At 34.3% G+C, this 20,218-nt stretch overlaps 2 protein-coding genes across 2 annotated transcripts in view; both read right to left on the bottom strand.

Moving 5' to 3' along the window:
• Positions 1 to 20,218, bottom strand: part of LOC149773107 (uncharacterized) — a 157,502-nt gene that overhangs the window by 101,864 nt on the left and 35,420 nt on the right. The window lies entirely within an intron of this gene.
• LOC149773108 (uncharacterized) lies at positions 10,722 to 12,525 on the bottom strand. The gene is made up of 2 exons (XM_089946818.1): positions 12,016 to 12,525; positions 10,722 to 11,462 (listed from the first exon to the last, which is right to left on the bottom strand). The coding sequence occupies exons 1-2, from the start codon at positions 12,517 to 12,519 to the stop codon at positions 11,340 to 11,342; spliced, it is 627 nt and encodes a 208-aa protein (XP_089802944.1). The 5' UTR covers positions 12,520 to 12,525; the 3' UTR covers positions 10,722 to 11,339.

Raw genomic sequence — 20,218 nt, 5'->3', positions numbered from 1 at the left:
ATTTCATTTGCAGTGAGCAACGTCACTCAGAATGGTGTTCTAAGTCATTGTGTTAAGATGGAAAAGTACTAGGTACTATCAAACACATATTTATATAAACATCCCTATTTACAAAAAAAATTGATTTATATTATAATAAAAATAACATTAAATAGTTTAGGTCCGCGGATTGATCACTGATAAATCTCTTTTATCAATTTCAGTCCAGCTACTCAAGACACCCCACATCTTCATTGTTGCTGATTCCAATCTGAAATGTAGCTCAGTAAGAGACCTACTGATCCATCTGAGTACTACAATATATTAGTTTGCAAATGAGAATACAATGAAGGTGACGGTCAAAAGTCTTAGAATAAATCCACCTGAGCTACAACAAGATATTTGATTCCTCAAGTAAACATAAGAAAGGGGATTTCCATCCACGGCTTTTATGAAAAGCTCGAAAATATTTGCTAAATGTATTCGGGGAAGAAAAAAAACAAGGTAACGGGATTTCAATTGATTTATCAACAGCTTGGACATGATGTACAAAATGATGACAAATATATAGTTACTTTTATAAAGAACTATGCTCTTGTTGAACTGCTTGAGCCTCATTCACTTGATCAGATAAAAATATTTGAGTATAAAGTTTTTCAGTTAGTTTTGTAACATCGCCAACACCATAGTGTGCCCCAGCTTTGAACGGTTTAACTGGAATGTGATCCTTCCAATAGCTGTTTTTAAATTCAAACCTCTTAACATTTTAGACACTTAAAAACCTATCCATATTACTAATGTGCTTAATATCCATGATATTAAATATCTGAACAGATGTACCGATATTTAAACACAAATAATCGTTCTAAATAGTATGTTCCCAAAGACTTATTCTTTAACTTTTTTACCAAAGTTCTGTGCTTTCAATATTTTTTCAGGCGTTGCATGATTTTTGCAGAGTGTATTTAATAAACATCATAAGTGTACCATACATAGCTTTTCTTATTTATCTGTTCTAATAAGCTAACGGTTTCATACGTGGGTATGTTTCTTTTTTAAACATGTTTATTTTTAAATTTTAGCAGAACTCCTTCAAAGTTAACGGAGTCATAGCTGACAGGTTCTGAATCAATACTGGATGATAGAATAGTAAATGGACCATTTGGTAAATCATTTACAAAGTCGTTCACATCAAAATCTTCTACACTTATATAAGATATCTTGTTCTGGTTTCAGAATGCACTGAGTGTCTTACTTGAATAAAAGTCATATTATAAATATCACTAAATCCAGGCGACAGATTAAAAGTATTCATACATTGGCTTTGACTATTTGTAAGCATCAACACAAAATAAATTACACCCATTCTTAAAACATGTAGTTCTCTATTTAAGCATGCAGAGAAAAATATTACCTCATATATCACACAGGCAACAAGACTGGGAAAGGTAGAACATATTTAAAATGAGTTGTTACAATATTATTCGAACAGAGTTGTCCTTTCATTCATGTAATCTTCAGCAAATTATGGATTAGCCATTCAGTTTTATTTATACAGAGTTCATAAATAACCTGCTACAGCTAATCCGACTGTTATTTCTTCATCCAGAGCGCTTGGATATCTGAATGAATAAACGCAATAATCCCACTACTATTGGTCTGGGGAATCCAATCTCTCAAGTTCCTACCCATCAACATGTAAAACGAATGTTGGCTTGCTGCTAAGAGAAGGATCAGCTGCATGTTTATTTTCCCATATATGAGGTATATCATCAGTGTTATCATATAAAACCTCAAGAAGATATGTAAATGTGTTAGCTTACATTATATATGCTTATATGGGCAATAATAAAGATTTTGTGCTGTTTCCTCCGGGCATCTCGATGACACACGAAAATATCTTCCTTGGTTGGAACTGTATCCTAAAACATGGCCTGGTTTGTAAGTATGGGGAGACTACTTGTTTTGATATTATAGAAATCAAGAAATAATTTATCATCCTCAAAAAATAAATCTGCATGACTGGTATATAGCTTCATTTTGCTTGTTTAAAGAACTGGTTGCGATTCTTGCGTCAATATATTTTATGCGACAAACATCACTGTCTCCAAATCATGCAACATATGCCTCATTTAAACACAGGGATCATTTTAATCTGAATATAACATTTTATTCCATCGTATTTTGAAAGGATTCCGTAAGTTTTTCATGAACGTGTATGTTTCCTGGTAGCGACAGGAGTTAAAGTATTCGGTGTCTCCATTAGGCTCCTATTTTATATACAGCAAATAAAAACCTTCTACTTGATATGATTTATATTTCAAAACGAGGAATAGATACGGTAGATATGCATACAAAGATCTGATCATTCCTCATCTTCTGTCTCCCTAATGCACTACTTATAATTAAGTTAATTACCCGTCTAGCAGGGGAATCCATAAACGTAAACAGACATTTGGATGAGCAAATATAAAAGAAGTTTTGATGATAAAAAAAACAAAAATTTAAAAACAAATTTCATATGACGCTGAGATTTTCGAACTCGCGATCTCTTGTTTGGCAGTGGGATTGCCCGTCCTAGGATGGGAGTTTCATATAAAAATAAAGAAACCAAGAACAAAATGTAAACTAAAATTTGGGATGGGTGAGTAAAAAAAGAGAAATTGAAAATAAAAATACAAGAAGAGTAAGAAACGTTGGAATTCCGCCACGAGTTTCAAAATTGCCAACTCTTGTGTAGTAAGCAGGACACGTAGATCAGGTCAGTATTTTATGTGCCAAATCATTGATTGGCTTTTAATATCTTGATTGTTCGTTTGGTTTGATTTATCTAATCACTCTGAAATTGTTCCAGCAAATATTGTAAAGTGTTATAGTTTATTCAAGAAATTTGTGTAAAGCTATTGCGTAAAGCAATAATGAATATAAGTCCGCTTGTTGTAAATTGATTCCATTCGTAGCCTTTTAAAGTTGTATCCTCCAGAGTCTTGGGCATTCAGTTTGCTTTGGTACAAAATTAATATCAATTGCATCCAATTTTTTAAAAACCAGACCAGTTGTTATTACGACCTTATTGTTACTTAAATTCAACTATAATTATTTGTCACTTTACGACATCCTTCTATTTTATTATTTTAATATTTAAAGCTAAACTAAACTCAGTATAAGCTATTAAAGACATCTCTGCAATACTTCTAGATTTGATCTATTTACCTCGCGTGATAAACAAATTAACTTCCTTGGATTTACCTAAGCTCGTGAACATCGTTAGCTACGTTTATAATATAAGTTACAGCCATAACGTGAAAATATATACCTTTTGCATCCTCCTCCCTGATGATGACTTTTAATAAGTTGTATTGTATCCCTCTGATATTGCGTCTAATTGTTATTATTTGGATAAAACGAAGTCGGTGCAGAACATTTTCAAAAACTTTAGGAAACACAAATAATTGTTGTTAGTGCAATTTGTAGTTTTATTTGTCTATTTGAAATTAATTTACGTTGCGGAAAAGAAAAGAAAAGCATAACACATACACGAACTTTATTAGAGACCTGAAAAGGTATATAGGTTTCAAGTCTTAACAATTTAATACTATAGCTGGTAATATGCACCGTGTAACTGTTGCTTTGACTGTGCTTAACATTTGATGTGTTTCAGATATTCAATATTAATGATTTCGTCTTTGTCACTATTGGCAGCAATACCGTCTTCAAATGTATTCGAGTACATTTTGAAGTTGTAAAACAACCATCAAGATTTGATACTCATAGATTTTAATTTTTGCCATTATTATATCAAAAAACATTGTTTCTGGGTTATATCGAAAATATTGTAAAATCCAACAGCAAAATCTATTTCTTCTAATGACATGTATCATTAGGTTCTTTTTCTGCTAGAAATTGGATTGGAAAACTATATATTCCGTCATAGGGAAGATCATGTGTTGCAAGTTAGATCTCTCGATTTACAAAGACGGCGCCGTTGATTTTAATAGATTCACTTAAAGCAGTCTACACATAAACATGCTATATTTAATTAAATTTTAAAATGAAACTGGCTTCTTTTCCTGAACATTTCTCCAGCATGAGTCACTTGTAGAATATATTTTTCTCTTGCTGTTTTTATGTTGTTCTGGTTGTTTTTTTTAATCTCTTCATACTTGTTGTGCCTAATGTTGTTCAAATTAGATCAAAATTAAATCCTTTTGTCGTAGATCTCTTTGTCAAAAATGGCTTTGCTTTTTGAGTGATCGATACTGTTCAGCTTAGTGATATTTGATTTTACTATATCATTATGTTTTAAAACTTTATTGGAAATTAATCTTTTTTAATGGCTTCTGGCTAGCACAAGTCAAAACTCGAAGATATATTGCATGTGTAACTCTTTCTGCGACACACAGGTAAACTTCAGAAACGATTATAAAAGTTGAATTCGTCACCGTTACTCGTTACTGCCTCAGCCCAATTAAGATCTGTGCATGATGTAGTGCATTTCTTGGCGAATATGCATTATAGATCATGTTAAACTCTGCAATGATTTTGGAAACGCTGCTTCTTTGCATCCCAGGTGCACCGATTTGAACATGACTACGGTGAAGCATAAATATATCGTTGGAGTTTGTCATTGTCCCGGGTAGACGCGTCGACAATGGCAGCGTACTTGGTGCATGTCACACATTTTTCTAACAATAAATAGCATAGCTGTTTTGAAGGCAGTATCCTTGTAAAAATGATTAGTTTATGAAGTTAATAAATAGTGAAATGGATAAAAGATACATTTAGTGCACGTGATGTTTATCATGCGTGTTTGCCTTGTCATCCTATGTACAAGTCGAGAGGGTGAGCTCGATAATCATTTTATTTTCGGATAAGACTGAATGATGTTTTCCATTTAATGCATCATCATTCATCAATGCTTAAGAAATAATCAGACAAACAAATAGCAAGTATTGTCTTTGGGACTACAATATGCTGCAATAACAGCTGAGTGGCCCAATTAGTGCACTGATAACTTAAATATGTTTTTTTATATGTAAACTCTTGTTTTGTGGGGGGCTTTGTCTATTCAAATTCATATGAATGTTTCCAAGCTTGCCGACCAAGTTAAACTCTACATGGAACTTCTGGCTTCAACGAATATATGTTACAGGTTATTTGTTGATCATGTTTAATCCTTCCTCTGTATCTTACCTCTATTCCATTTATTGGTCAATGTGCCATTTGGCTTGATGCAATGCGAAACAGAAGCACGTGTTATTTTTTCCCCAGGCAATTGGTTTAAAGTACCTTGCCCAAGGGAACATTACTGTAGGCAACCCTGACTGGTTTGGTGGTAGATTTGAACTCGATCTCATCGGTCGCAAATCTGGTAAGCAAACCACTAAACAATCGTAGCTATTCATATTTGTAAGATGAAAAGAACATCGATCTGGATTTTTAATGCAATGAAACTGTTATTCAAAGAAAAGCAGAAGCGATGACAATAACAAAAGTTGATATATATAGGGCAAATTTGATACTTGTGTTAAGGTATTCCTGATGTATTTTTCTCAATATGCTGCTGAACGTTCTGCTCCATCCACTACACCTCCACTGCCGCACCTTTTCCTGCTCCAGGCAACCATCATTGGTGGGCAAGTCGCAGATATTTATTTTCTGATTTTGCGAAATAAGCAATTTCAATCCATGGATTTATTGATTATGTTGTAAATTGGATGCTTATAGATACTAGGCGAATAATTTGTGTCCTTGCTAAACTATTGGGCTGCTCCCTTTTGCATTAGCAATTTTGATATTTGTATTTTTATGAAAGGTGTAATCAAAGCATTCAGAACATTTAAAGGTTCGCCAACGTAGTCTTTTTTTGGGGGGACTCCTTTCTTGTGGTTCTCTCCCCTTGCTAAATTACCGCTCTCGTTCACACAAGGACGACGTATTTCTTTGTAATAATGTAATGTATTTAAAACGTAAACTATCTGATACTTTTAGTACAAAGTATGATTGATAGTTTATTTCATTGCCATACTGAATCTTTGTTTGTTCTATGAGCCAGGGCTTAGTCATTCTGTTATCAGTATTGTTTTCTGGCTTTTCTAAATTGTCATATGTTATAGTGTCAGACAAAACGTGGACTAGCGGCAATACAGAGTGGGCAGACCTGACAGTAAAAATAAATCTTGCCATCGTAGTCCTTCTTTTCAATATGTGTCTCTACTTTGTCCTCTTGTTTGTAGTCTGTTATGTGTTTTCTTACTGTAGCAGATAGTTGTTCAGCCTTGGGAATACCGCTCTTTATTAAATCTGTATTGTTTCTAAGGTTTACTTCCTGTTTAAATCAGTTAAAATATATCTATAAATTGTTCTAATATTCTACAATGGAATCCAATTGTATGGCCGCGTCTTTCAGGCACAAAATGATACTGTCACTACCGACAGCAAAAGCCAATTCCACAAAAATATGTTATGCTTCGTTGAAATCATAGAATAGTTTTCACGTGTGTCGTAATCTTGCTGTCCGAAAATTTATAACTCAGTTAACCTCTTGACACTGGTAAAGTTAAACAAGAATATACTGTTTGTACACCTAGGCCTGAAGTACATGCTAAATAGGACTTATACTTAGACTCAATCTAGATGTTCTAGCAATGCATACATTCAGTGCTATCTGGAATGAATAAGTATGTACAGCCAGTGCGTTCATCTTTGTCTATTATATAATTCATTTCATTAGGTGACAGTATTTAACAGTACGTGTTTCCGGGTTATATATACTATTCAAAAGAGCTTTTACAATTACAAATGTGAGTTCTTCCAAACTTGGTGCACAGTTTTACACTTTTCTGACGCATTCTTGATCATGTATTTGTTGTTTCATCTTCTATGTGGTGGAATGCTAATGTTGTTTGAGACTAAATTACATTATTTGATATTAACGCTGTTGCTATTTTGTTTGAATGCATCATCACCAGTAAAAGGTATTTAGACAGGAATTTTCTTATCTGCAAATAAACGTGAACTATACTGATTTGATTAGTTCTGGTATACTTTGAACTATTAAATGTCAGCAGTAAATTCCTCGCACATTCCCCATTCCTAATTTAGCGTTGTGTCTAAATGGTCTGCCACCTATTTGGTACTTAGGTTTCAGTCACTAGAAGTATCACGTGAATATCAGTACTTTTACATATCGTCCTATATCTTTCTGATAGAAGAGTTCATCTCCAGAGCAGATTGATAAGAAAAAGTAAATGCAAACTGTATACTCTTAGTACTGAAAATTTTCATAATTTTCCACCTAAAGTCAACCAGAATATTCTTAATAAAAATATACCTTACTTAAGTATGCCACCTTCTTACTGTCTAAGGGGCGGATAAAGGGGTGGGGCCAAACCATCTTCCACCGCATGATTTTCCACGCGAAGTACTGTGCACGAAACAACCGAAATGTTTCCCAGTGTAAATTGTATTCGCATCTAGATTGTTGAGATTATGCTCTGGAAACGCAGGAAATGAAGAATCTTTTGGAGCTTCCGTCTCACAGAATCATGGCCAACTCATTTACACTTTCCCGTCCTTAGCTCCCACCAATATTCCTGGATCCGGCTCTGCGTCTGCTTCCAGTAATTGCATCGACTATACTCTAATCACACGAGGCACTGCTTGATAATGATTTTATCCGAACGTAAGGTTATTAAGGTTTAAACGTTTATTTGCTGTTTATGAACAGTTCAATAGATAAAGAATGGGGTCTATTTTCAGATTGATGCTGCTGCTGCTTACGATGATGATTTTTAAAGTGTTTACATGTCATATAATTAAAATATGTATCGATAAACATGTATATATAATTTTTAATATACATTTCTGTATGCATATATGTCTGTCTCTTTTGGTATAAGTGTGTAGGATAAAATAAAGTTTCTCTTTATGTTACACGATCAGACAATTACCGAGAATTTAGTAAATATTCAAAATGTTATAAACTGACGACAACATTCACTATCAGGAATTTGAATGGTCACATTGGATAGTGACTCAGACGAAGACAAAAATATATTCTCATACATTTACTTAGTATAAATTAGCGAAACTAATAATAAACAAAATAATTAACTTTCAATGTAAAGATAATGCACGTAAACCTTCAATGTGAAGATATTGCAAGAAAATTTTCTAGGTGAAGATAATACAAGTGGAAAGATTAAACCTCAGAAACAAAATACGTTCGAATGATAGTAAAATCTATCAGACAGTGATTCAATCCATTTCCAGTTTCTTTATTTATATGTTGCGTCCTGAACCGAAAACAGTGGGTTCTAACAAAATAGTTACTTTTGAAATGTCCACATTGTTTCTTTTTTCCGGTCACAAATACTTTAAAACACGTCGATAGTAGGCAATTGTTTCGATCTATTAATTTATTTACTACTGCTCAATTTGAATTGGTTTTCTCACTTTAAAGGAGTCATAGTACCGTCATATAATTGAAGTTTTCATTGAAATAGGAACTTCTTAGTTCAAAAACGAAATACGAAATCTGGTGTTTCTTCTAGCAAATTAATTATGTTGCATAACAATTGGGTTAACATTAAATACCATCAAAAGGAGGGGCCACGCTATACACACATACGAACACATGTATATAGATGGGTCATCTGAGGTCAAAATATGTTTTAGAGAGGAGCCGTTTTAAATAAGTAAAGGTCGCCTCACCGGAACGAAGGCGGGAATTTGCGATGGAGAATAAAGGATAATATGGATTACTGACACCCGCAACGAAATGTTTATTTGTTTTCTTCTTCTATATTTTTTAGTTGGTGAATGTTGATAAAATGTGTCGTACCAGGGAATCTAACAGCATTCATGGAGAAGCCACGGAAACGCTTTCACGTACACAAACATTAAAATACAGACACATATATCTGGCTGGTATATTATACAGGATGGTAAACATTCAAAGAAGTATGACGAATGTACAATATGAACACAAAGAGATAAAAAAGAATGATAATAATACTTCGTAAAGGAAAAGCAACAAGGAATGAAATAGAGGTGTGTAATACATTGTTATGTGGAAAACATAAACGTCCCAGCTGAAGTCAACAATGAGTAAAATAACAAGTGAAACCAATTGTTATGTGTAAAACAATTATTTCCTCACAGAAAACAATTGTTTCCCAGTGACGAAATAGTTCGAATTGTTGCTTGCAAAAATATTACAAATCTACACTAATATCATTTTCCTTCATTTCCATTCTCATGTGGGCTACCATATTGTAGTCAATAATTTCCTACCACATGTAAGTATGATGTAACATGCACGCGTACTTCTGCAACTAAATTTCTGTAGTTTTTAAAACTATTATACAACAATAAACATCTAAATACATTCATAGTGATTAATATAATACATTTCCTACCGAACGTTCTGTCTTGATATACGAGAATATTGTTCGTTGTGTTTAAAGGCAAGTAATCTAGTTATGAAAGAAACATTTATAAGCTATCAACAAATATAAGAAGTTGATTTATAATTAAACATATTTCAAGTAATTTACCAGTATTTACCTATTTATCAATAAAAGGCTTATCGAGTACTTCAAGCGATTCCCCTTCTCATCAATTCGGGTTTAGAAAGATTCAGGTCTAAAATCATCGGAAAAAGGATATATCCTGTGTTGCCTCATAAACTTGGAATGCGACAGGTACGCTACTGGTAAAATGAGTTCTTCAATTGTTTAGAAACAATTGTCCATTGTTTGCGCGTATACAGACGCAAACATATTCAATAGTTGAACCAATCTGGTATTTTAAACGAAATAATCAATAAATGACTATTAATGAAACTATAAAGAGAAAACTTTTAAAAATATGATTTATTGTACATTAAAGAAAAAAGAAAACAAATCTTTGGAAATTTACTCATCTGTTTTATATGAAACTAATGCTTGTGTAGTCGTTCAGATATTTATTTATTATCTCCATCAAATTTGTTTTATAGCTTCGAAGATAATATTTCATGTAAAACTACTATTTTATTTCATCAATAAGCGAGTTCCCAGTGACATTATTTACGGGTCTTATAAACACTTGGCCAATGATCGTTTACAGTCAACGAGATAAAATAACATCAACTTTCTCTTTTTCGAGATTTTTAAAAAAATCAATAATTTCGTGACTTTATCTTCATCTGAGGTTGGCCAAAATTTAAAGACATTTTGCACTATACATTGTAAATAAACATTATGATCTGAATAGCACTTGATATCTCAGTATCATTAGCCATGAAATATAATTGTCAAATCTGAATAAAACTTGTCATCTGAATAACGTTCAGACAGCTGTTGTTGCAAATGATAATTAAGTTCTGACAAAAATGGGAGCAAAGTATTGCGAGGTTTTAGATAAATGTAACACCCTAAAAATTGATGGAATATATGGTCAGATTCAACTGTAACTTTTATTTTTAATAATACAATTAGAAAGTGCATCACAGTAGTAGTGATTTGTTATTTGTAAGATGAAACAATTCACTCCTTTTAATAGAAAATGCAAGCTACATTTGTTTAGAATTAGTGTAAATACAATGTTGATGACTCGCGGGGAGTGTGTGAAAAGGAAAGGGATTGATATACAGCACGTGCACCTCGAGAACAATTCGGTAAAGCCTCTAGGGTGCTAGCGTTCTACATTATATCGTCATTACCAGCAGGAAAATGCACATGATGATTATAATTTGAACACATGTGGTTCAATATCCATATAATTTTTCTTATCCAGGAAAGAACACCTGGTCATGAACGTTAGATGACTTGTAAAAACGAGTATGGCTTGTTGTCACGAAAACATGTGTTAGTATTGTTTATGTTTCCTCACAGATACACAAGGCAAACAAGCTCTCATCAACAGATAAATTCGGCATGACAGCTAACATTTATCAGATCATCTATGTACTACAATGTTGCAACAGTGCATTTTACAAGTGTAGAATAACACAAAGGCCCCACTTTGTATCAGATATATAAATATATGTTGTTTTCTTTCCAGTGTTATATATGTCAACATTCAGTCAATTAAGTAAAGATGTTCTCTAAAGATCAAGCATAAATGTATTGTTATTCGTCTTGTTATTTGTAGTGACAGTAACTCTTGACGAGACTTTGTACCCAGCTGGTAGTTAACAAATGTTCTATTTTGTAATATGTGCTGCTATTGATGATTCGGCGGTAAATTCCTTGATTTTAAGCTTAGAACATTCTCAAGTGCAATAATAAACAAGATTTGTTGTTGATCTCTAATGGGGGTTGATCTTTATCTTTGTCGTGTTCGTTCATCCAATCAGCGGCTAAATGTTGTGTTTATAAAACAGGCAAATCTGCATAGTCATAATCGGATTCTTCGTGTATATTATTTAATATTGCTTCATTTGAAGTTCCATGCATGCTGTTCTTTTTTGAGTCAGCGTAGACGGACAAAGCAGCCTGTCAAAAAGATAGATTATATTAAATAGTCTGATTTCTACCATGTCGAGCAAACAAACAAAACAAACAAAACAGAAGTGAAACGAAAACAAAAGTTCATATAGTGACTGGCACATATTAAATCAAGTAAATCGTTCTATATAGTAGCTCTGTACTTTTTTTGGGGTGGGTGGGGGTGGGGTGGATTAAAAAATGATCTAAGTGATGTTTCCTATAGGTACACAGGCCAATTAGCTTATATTATTTCGGCCGGTAATGGGATGTGTGTGTGTGTGTGTGTGTGTGTGAGAGAGAGAGAGAGAGAGAGAGAGAGAGAGAGAGAGAGAGAGAGAGAGAGAGTTGGGAACATTAATGTGCATCAAACTGTGCTTTTTATGGAATAAATAGTTTGGAAAATTTAAACTGCGTTGCAAGTTGTACTGAATGGAGCAACCGCTATTTCGTATTACCCGTACCTGTAACGTATATATTCTAAATGAATTAGTCCCATGAATAGTTCGTTAGAGCATCAGTCGAGAGAGTGAGAGAGAGAGAGAGTATCATTAACAGCTACCTCATATATAGTGCTACACAGGTTTTCCTGAGGATCTTGCTCGAAACTTTCATGTCGGTTGTTAAGTTTTTCAGATTTTGCGCCTGCACTGTGTTCATTCCTATTGGTTTTCTTGTCTTTACGAACTCTTGCATACAGATATTCCAGTTCGATACGATTTTCGGGCCCACTTATATCGTCTAACTTACTTTCTTCACAGAAAGAAAAGCGTCTTCCGTTTATCGAATCAGAATCTTGTGCCCCATTCAGATGGCTCCTATTCATTATATTTGAAGGGGAATGCAATACTTGCAAAGATATGCCACCCCTTAATGGGTAAAAGGAGTCTTGTGTTGAGTCCAAAAGGTTATGTAAACTCCTAGATCGTCTGTTGTGACTTGTGTACTTTGGTCTGTAAGGTCCTCTGCTTGTAGTTTCCTGTGTGTTAGGAATAGGTAAGGGTCTATTCTTTATCCTGGAAATCCCTTGTGACATATCTCCATTTGTGGGTGTTCGAAGATTCATCACTGGTTCATTCACTGTTTGGGAAGATATTTGCAACGAATGTGTGGGCGAGAAAGTAATTTGTATTAAATTCAACGAATACATGCTAGATCTAACAATATGCGTGTGTCAAGAGATTTACAATTTTAAAAATGTTGTGTCACTTTTTGCAAAGCTATAAATGGGCATGTCAATGTTATTTGTCTAACGGAAGCTAAGGTGAAAACTGCACCCTAATCCATGGCATGTTGAGAAATTTCATCATGTAAATATAACCCTTCCTCTCACACCTTCCATTTTCCACCCCAATCCAATGATGAAAATGAGTCTAAAAAAGGGGCATAACTCTTCTGAAAATAGTGTGAGTACAATGAATTGTCAACATTCGTACCTTTTGATGATGACCATAATATGAAAAAGTTTCACAGTAATCAAATACAAACGACAACGATAGCTGCATCTCAAAATTCCGCCACACATTAAATAAATGTATCTCATAAAGGGCAATAACTCTTACAAAGGTGATTGGAGCGCAATGATTTGTCAATAAGTGTATCTTTAAATGATGGCCATTAAAATGCTAGACAAGTTGGGTTCACAATATTCTGTCTTGCACTGCGTTCAGCTACATGATCGTATGGAGAAAACTATAACATAAATTGAGAAAACATAGCGATGTGTCACTGTATGCATTTTCAAATGATAACCATCAGTTAAGGCCTTAGTAAATGCGGGTGTCCGATTTGGATAATTGTGGCGGGGCTCCCTGAATTTACGCGCGGGATCCCATGTAAGCACGGCATTTGGTAATAAACGTTTAAACAAATTTAATATGATACTGAAAACTTAAAATCTCCTTTCATGACTTTAAAATTACTTTCTCTCCATAGATAGATTTTTAACAATTACTAATTCGCGGGGCCTCTGTGAGAGCGGGCCCGATTGGGCCAAATAGGTTCAATCGGGCTAAGGCCGGCCTTGATAGCCATAACATTTACCAAGTTTTATGACGTGATGAAAAAATGCGAGGCTAGCTGTGTTCACAAAAGCTTTTCATTAACTGTTTTTATCCTCTAGTCGACAATGGAAATGCATGGTATACGAACTGAATGAGCAAACTGATATTTCAACATGATATTATTTCGGTGATGACCGTTTTAAACATAGTTTGACAAACCTTCAAAAACTGCAGAACTAGTGGCTGTAAAATATTGTGTCATGGATGCACTGGTGTCACTACAGAGTCATATACAAATATAATGTAGGGAGTATATCACTATATAATCCTACGAGAATTTTATATCAGCATTTGATTTGCTATACAAAATATGTGGGAATTTAGCATAACGGATGTCCCTATGTGGTTCTATGGAAATTTTACATTACGTCTGGGCAACTCTAGACCCCAATAAGAATTAAACATTTTGTATTATCACTGCAAAGGTCAATGGCAATTTAACATTAGCATTTAGTCCAGTATGGAGACTTTACTATTTGTACACGTCCCGTAAATGTGTATCACTCCTCTACCGATTTTAAAAACGAATACCATCAAAAATACAAAAATATACAAAACTTAGTCCATTCATTCATCATTTTATAATTTCTAACCTGGTGGTTGTTAGGGAGTCTCTAACATTATCCGATTAGTGGCGTTTAACCAAACGGAAGTTCTCCGTCTAAATGAGCAGACATTTCAGTAAAAACTGTGGCATCTGTATCCAATATTTGCAGTGTCTTGTACTCTGGTTTGAATATTTATAAAACAAATTGAACAAAAAGAATGAAATCTTCTTTATATGTATTTAAAGAGATGTAACTCCAGAATTTACAGAATTAATGAAATGATCAAACACGGTGAACTATGTATAATATATCTTGCTTGAAAAGATGGACTCGCTCATGCATATATGGCGACCGTGTTACTGAAGAAACTCCGATTTGATTCGAAACGTCGAAAAACTGACAGGCTTTGGGATCCCCTGGTGACAAACAAGTTAGAAATTATAAACGGGTGAAATAAATTACTACATTTTATGCATTTTTAATATCCTTGATGACTTTTGTTTCCAAAATCGGTAGGCTATTAGAAACATGCGTGAGGTTGTGCGAATACTATAATAGCAGCTTGACATTAGCGACAAAAATGGAGATGAACGTCATACGAATGTAAACACAATTTTGTTAATGTATTTTAAATGAGAGAGACAGAGAGTGAAGTAAAACATTAAAAATAACATTGCATCATATTTTTAATTAACACTTGTACGTTCCCCTCTCAGTTTAATCATGTACTTGAAAATAATAGACGCTGTCGATTATGTTTCCTTCATAAAATATCACATAGCACGTTTTCACATTCTATATTTGTTTTGAAGATGATTCGTAATTCCTTGACTATGGTGTAATCTACGATTTTATAATCAAACGGTTGCAAAAACACTTAACATATCAGTTTTTTTCAAATCTTTTTATTTTTTTTTTATAGAGAATGAGATATCACAAACAAAACCTGTTGTCATTTCCCTTCTTTGTAACTGTCTAAGTAGTTTCCCTATTTCTCTAAAATGATAATAATATGCAGAGAGGAAAAGCACATATTTTTTCTTGTCGGTTTGTCAGAATGAGTCATGAATCAAAACTGCACGACGCAATATATAAAGTGTATTCCAATGTATTCAGTGATCACGTTATAACATATGGTATGACTAAAATTTATGTGATCTTTCTTTACTTTGGTCCAGTGCATTGAGTGAAGTTTTACATCATTCTGCATTAATCAATCTTTGAAAAACGATATGTACACATCGATGACGAATTAGATACAATTTACTAGTACATCATACCATATCATTAAATCGCTTCTAGTGCAATGGTAGAGATCATTGTTGACATTTTTACAGTGTACTAATTAATTCCGCTCTTTTTTACTTAAACCTTAACTATGAAACTCAGTTTCAAATAAATAATTTAAGAATATTACCCTGTTGCTGGATGAAACATTTCGAGAAAAAAACAGATTGACATTGCTGTTGTTATATGAGGCAGAGAGATTGGTGGGAGAGAATAAAACACACACACACACACACACACACACGCATATATATTCCTGCTCCATTTTGTATGTCTGTTTTGTATTATTTGATGAGTAAACATAGTTGCCGGACTTTTAAAAAATAAAGTTAATTGATGGTATTTCCCTAAATACAGACAAATAAGTACTTTTGCAAACACAAATCGTACCACTTTATACCATTACACCTGAAAACTAACGTGAGGAGAATAAATAAGAAACCATCAATGCATTTTGCTTAACTTTGAATTTTGATAAGACAAAGTTTCACATAAAAATTAAAATTCACTGATAAATGTTAATTATGATACAAATATTTCTACAGACGGGAAAACATCACAACAGTTTCACATCAAGCATTTAAAAAACTGTGTACTGCGAAAACATAATTAGATTAGAATTTAGAGATGAATGGTTGCAATACTGTATGTATGTATGTATGTATGTGTGTATATATGTATGTATGTATGTATGTATGTATGTATCAGTTTAAGGTCACTTTCATAACGGATGATACAGCAATAACTACATACTTTTTTAATCTGTGGACAAACAACACAAGCAAGAAAGTATGTACATAATATGACACTGGCGTAATTTGGATTATATACCGCACATGAACTCAACATCACATCAGCACATGAATTATGTTTTTGTCACAACATGATCCGTAGGGGTATGTCTTCTTCTTGTTGACTGTTGTTGCATAGGCATTCACAACACGTTTGAAAGACATTTGAATTGTTTAAACTCCTCATTGTTGATACTCTGTAGTAGCCTAATATAGGCTTTTTCTAACCGAAATGTCGCAACCGTGTCGTTGACCTAAGCAGACGATGCGAGAATATCCTACACGTTTGGTTTTCCATTCGCTATGTTAAAGTCGTCATTGGAATATTACATATTATGAATCGTGCCGATGCTTTTGAAAGCTATTAATACGGCAATTCTGCTAATTTGCGTCAAAACAGGAGTTTCAAACTCTAATGTGTGACACAAAGCTGGTTGCGATCACCCGCCTAATAGTGTCGTTTCAACTCGGCTAAAATAGAATAAAAAAGTCAGTCATAAACGTGACCACTTTCTCTGCTGAGAATAAAGACATAAAGTCATTGCCTTTGTCAGTGTAAGTTTAACATTCGAAAACTTCTAGCAGTGACCTTGCTCACAGCATGGATATGAAAATGGTCCGCGGGTGGTATATAGTGAGTTTCCTATTTGGACGATCTTGACTCTATTGATCGTGATAATGATAGTTGAGGTAGTGATGGTTGTGACGAGGTGGTGGTGATGCTGGTACGTGAGAATCGAAAACCTCATGTTGAATCAACAAATGAACGTATGCTAACACTGATTTGGTAATGATGGGGAACACATAACATTGTCGACATTGCAGTGGCTCAGCATCTGACTTCTGGTGTAATCTCACTATATATAGAGACCATATTAAGAAGGTTACATTCTTCAGCGCAGTTAAAGTCAGCAGATCACCTTTGCTCACTATACCTTGGTTTGTAACTGTAAATATTTGTTTGTAAGAACGAGTGTTTGTCTTCATAACATATAATATCCCTTGCCCCCTGTGCGTTAGTTTGAAAAAACAAATGAGCATATGTTTGTAAAAAAGTGCATGTCATTATCACCTACCATATCCTTTACACACTGGTTTGTAAAAAAGCATGGTGATTGCCTTCAATTTGGTAACAATATCAGCATAATTTTAATTTGCTAATTCAAAAGAAGCACCAATATTATTTTTTAAAAGTAGGATTGCACTATAAACCTTTTCCAAGTAAATGTAGGCCTTTGGCCCACACATTCGATACATCAGCAGAAGCTTTTTGAAAAAGCTCACAGCCGAACACCTGAGACAGATATATTGCATGCATATGATAATGGTAACCATAACGAATAAATGTCTGAATGGATCAATAATGTAAATGTTAAATTACTGTACATGGTAAGTTTGTCGATAACAATATAGGCGCAATCGCTTAACCGGTTGAAGCAGCTTTTCCGTTTTTGTGCCATTTTTAAGATATATGTGCTTGTTGTCTGTCTTCGTCTACGTTATTGTGTTCATCATGCATTGACTGTTCAGTTCGTATGTGTTTCTTCTTCTCCTTGTTTTGGAAAAAAGAACAATTAGACTTTTTCTTAGCTGTATTGCTTCACTGCTACAACGTCATTTGTTGTTGAACAAACCGCCATTACGTGATACTCGAGAGTCAACCCGTTTATGTTATGATGGACCCTCATTAATTGCTTTAAATGACCACTCCTTGGTTCTCCGCACTACAGTGTGCGCAAGACTAAATGAATTGGGACTACATTCATCATTACTTAAATGTAAACAGAAGTGAAAAAGAAACGTTGTTTCAATGCAGGCCGGAGTAGAACAGGAAGAAGAATTCCAGTTATCTCCCTTATGCACTTTCCGGCTCAACAACACTGAAACAAATGTCACTCGATTTTTTTTCTGCCTCTACCTCCCTCCTAGTAGAAAAAAACAAGCTGACTGAATCTTTCTTTTTGGAGCAGTTTCCGAATCTTCTGGAGAATGGATATTCGATAAGTGGCAACCTGATTATTCTTGGAGATTTTAACTTTCACTTTGTCTGCCACGAAAACCAAAATACATCAAAACTCCAACATACCATTCATGTTTTCAACCTCAAACAGTCAGTTAACCAACCCACCCATAAACAGGGTCACATTTTAGACTGGATTCTTTATAGATCTGATGATAATATTCTACGGTTCTCCTTGGTATCCCACGAACTTGCATGAGATCACCTCTGCATTGTATGCCATCTTGACGTATCAGTTCCTAACCCTCCACCTTTATTTGCTACCAAGAGAAACCTCTGTATGATAAATAGAACGAAACTAATGCACGACATCAAAACAAACCCAACAACCTGCTTACCTTCTATAGCAGAACAACTCGATAACTGCCTGCGTTCATTGCTCGACAAACATGCCCCAGCCACCAAGCGCAGAGTATACATTTAAATGTGTTCTCCATGGTATAACGGTGTTAGGGACCAACTTCGTACTGCTAAAAGAGACCGCGAAATCAGCCCACTACAGTCTAAGATCAGGAAAAGTTTCAGCTGCAAAGAGCTCTTCGAGATTACTAACAAACTAATGCAAAGGAACAAATGTACACCACTTCCAACGAAATTCTCTTCAGTCGACCTTCAAGATCTGTTTGCAAATTTTTTTCTGTGACAAAGTACCAACCATTAGAGATAAGCTTGACACCACAATTTCAATTGCGTCGTCGTCACCATACAGTTGGGATACAGAATTTGAGCGGCAGTGATTAGCAGCATTTGAATCTGTCTCTATGGATTTAGTACGTACAATCGTGATGAACAGTGCACCAAAAAGTCATGTGAACTTGATCCAATTCTAACATCACTGCTGCTTGAGTGCTTAGATCCAGTATTGCCTTCACTAACTGATGGTATTAATACCTCTCTCTCATCCGGTGAATTACCATCATTTTTCAAACTATCATTGTAAAGCCTCTGCTGAAGAAACCAGCACTCGACCATAGCGATTTAAAGAACTACCGCCCAGTTTCTAATCTCCCATTCATATCAAAAATCTCAGAAAAAATTGTTCTATCCCAACTTGTATTTCATCTGAATTCAAAGTCTTTTTAGCAATGTACAATCTACATATCGCCCTTGCCGTAGTACTGAAACTACTCTTCTAAAAGTAGTTAATGACGTTCTCTCTGCTTTTGATAGCGGCAAGATTACAGTCCTAATCCTCTTTTATTTGTCTGCAGCATTTTACACAATAGACCATGATATATTACTTCACCGTCTCCAGCACATATTTGGCATTCATGATACAGCCTTACTGGTCAAAATTTGTATAAAAATTAACACAGATGTAGATTAATTATGAGTACATGATTAAGCTGATTCGAGTACATGGAAATACTGATTTTCAGAAGATTGACAAAATAAAAGAACTATGGTCTTTCCTGATAGTTACTTATGTTTTAATTATCTCTCTCTCTTTCTCTTTCTCTTTCTCTCTCTCTCTCTCTAACATAAATTTTGACTAGTATCTCACATAAACATTACTGAGAATTCATGAATTGTAATAATTCTTGTTTACTAAGAAAGTTCGTGTTGTCTCATCAAACGGATGTTCATCTGCTTTTATCCCCTCCCCCATTTGTAAGTGTAAAATGTGGTTATTCATGTTATCCGTGCACATGACATTCCTCCTCTTTTTGTTGTTAATATTGAATTCCCATAATTCCCCCTATAACGCTCCACAAGAATGCACTATGGTCCAAAATCTAATTTCAAATTCCTGTTGGACTATTTAATGACAGCCATAATCCTAAATTCCCATAGAACTGTAAAGTGGTTCAAACACAAATAGTCAATTGAGATGAGACTGCATAGTGACAACAGTAATGTTAAGTTCCATTATACTACTAAAAAATATTACTTTATGCTCATTTAGTCGTGTTGTAATAATTTCATTTCATTTCAAGATTAGAATGTATTATGAAAATCAAGTTAGAGCTGATGCTTTGTGTGTTGTGCTAATGTCGTTATTAGATATGAGATTTTTTCTGCTGTCAGATTTACTTTTTCGTTTTATAATATTAGT

This window comes from Sinohyriopsis cumingii, unplaced genomic scaffold (genome assembly GCF_028554795.1).
Source record: "Sinohyriopsis cumingii isolate HCF-2022 unplaced genomic scaffold, ASM2855479v2 utg000898l, whole genome shotgun sequence".
NCBI classification, from domain to species: domain Eukaryota; kingdom Metazoa; phylum Mollusca; class Bivalvia; order Unionida; family Unionidae; genus Sinohyriopsis; species Sinohyriopsis cumingii.
This window is presented reverse-complemented; position numbering and strand designations above follow the sequence as displayed.

Bases quoted from the DNA above. Each gene is read 5' to 3' on its own strand.
- LOC149773108 (XM_089946818.1), bottom strand. From the start codon at position 12,519: ATGAATCTTCGAACACCCACAAATGGAGATATGTCACAAGGGATTTCC. The intron at 11,463-12,015 runs GTAGCTGTTAAT...TCTTTTTGACAG, and splicing joins TGTGTAGCACTATATATGAG to GCTGCTTTGTCCGTCTACGC.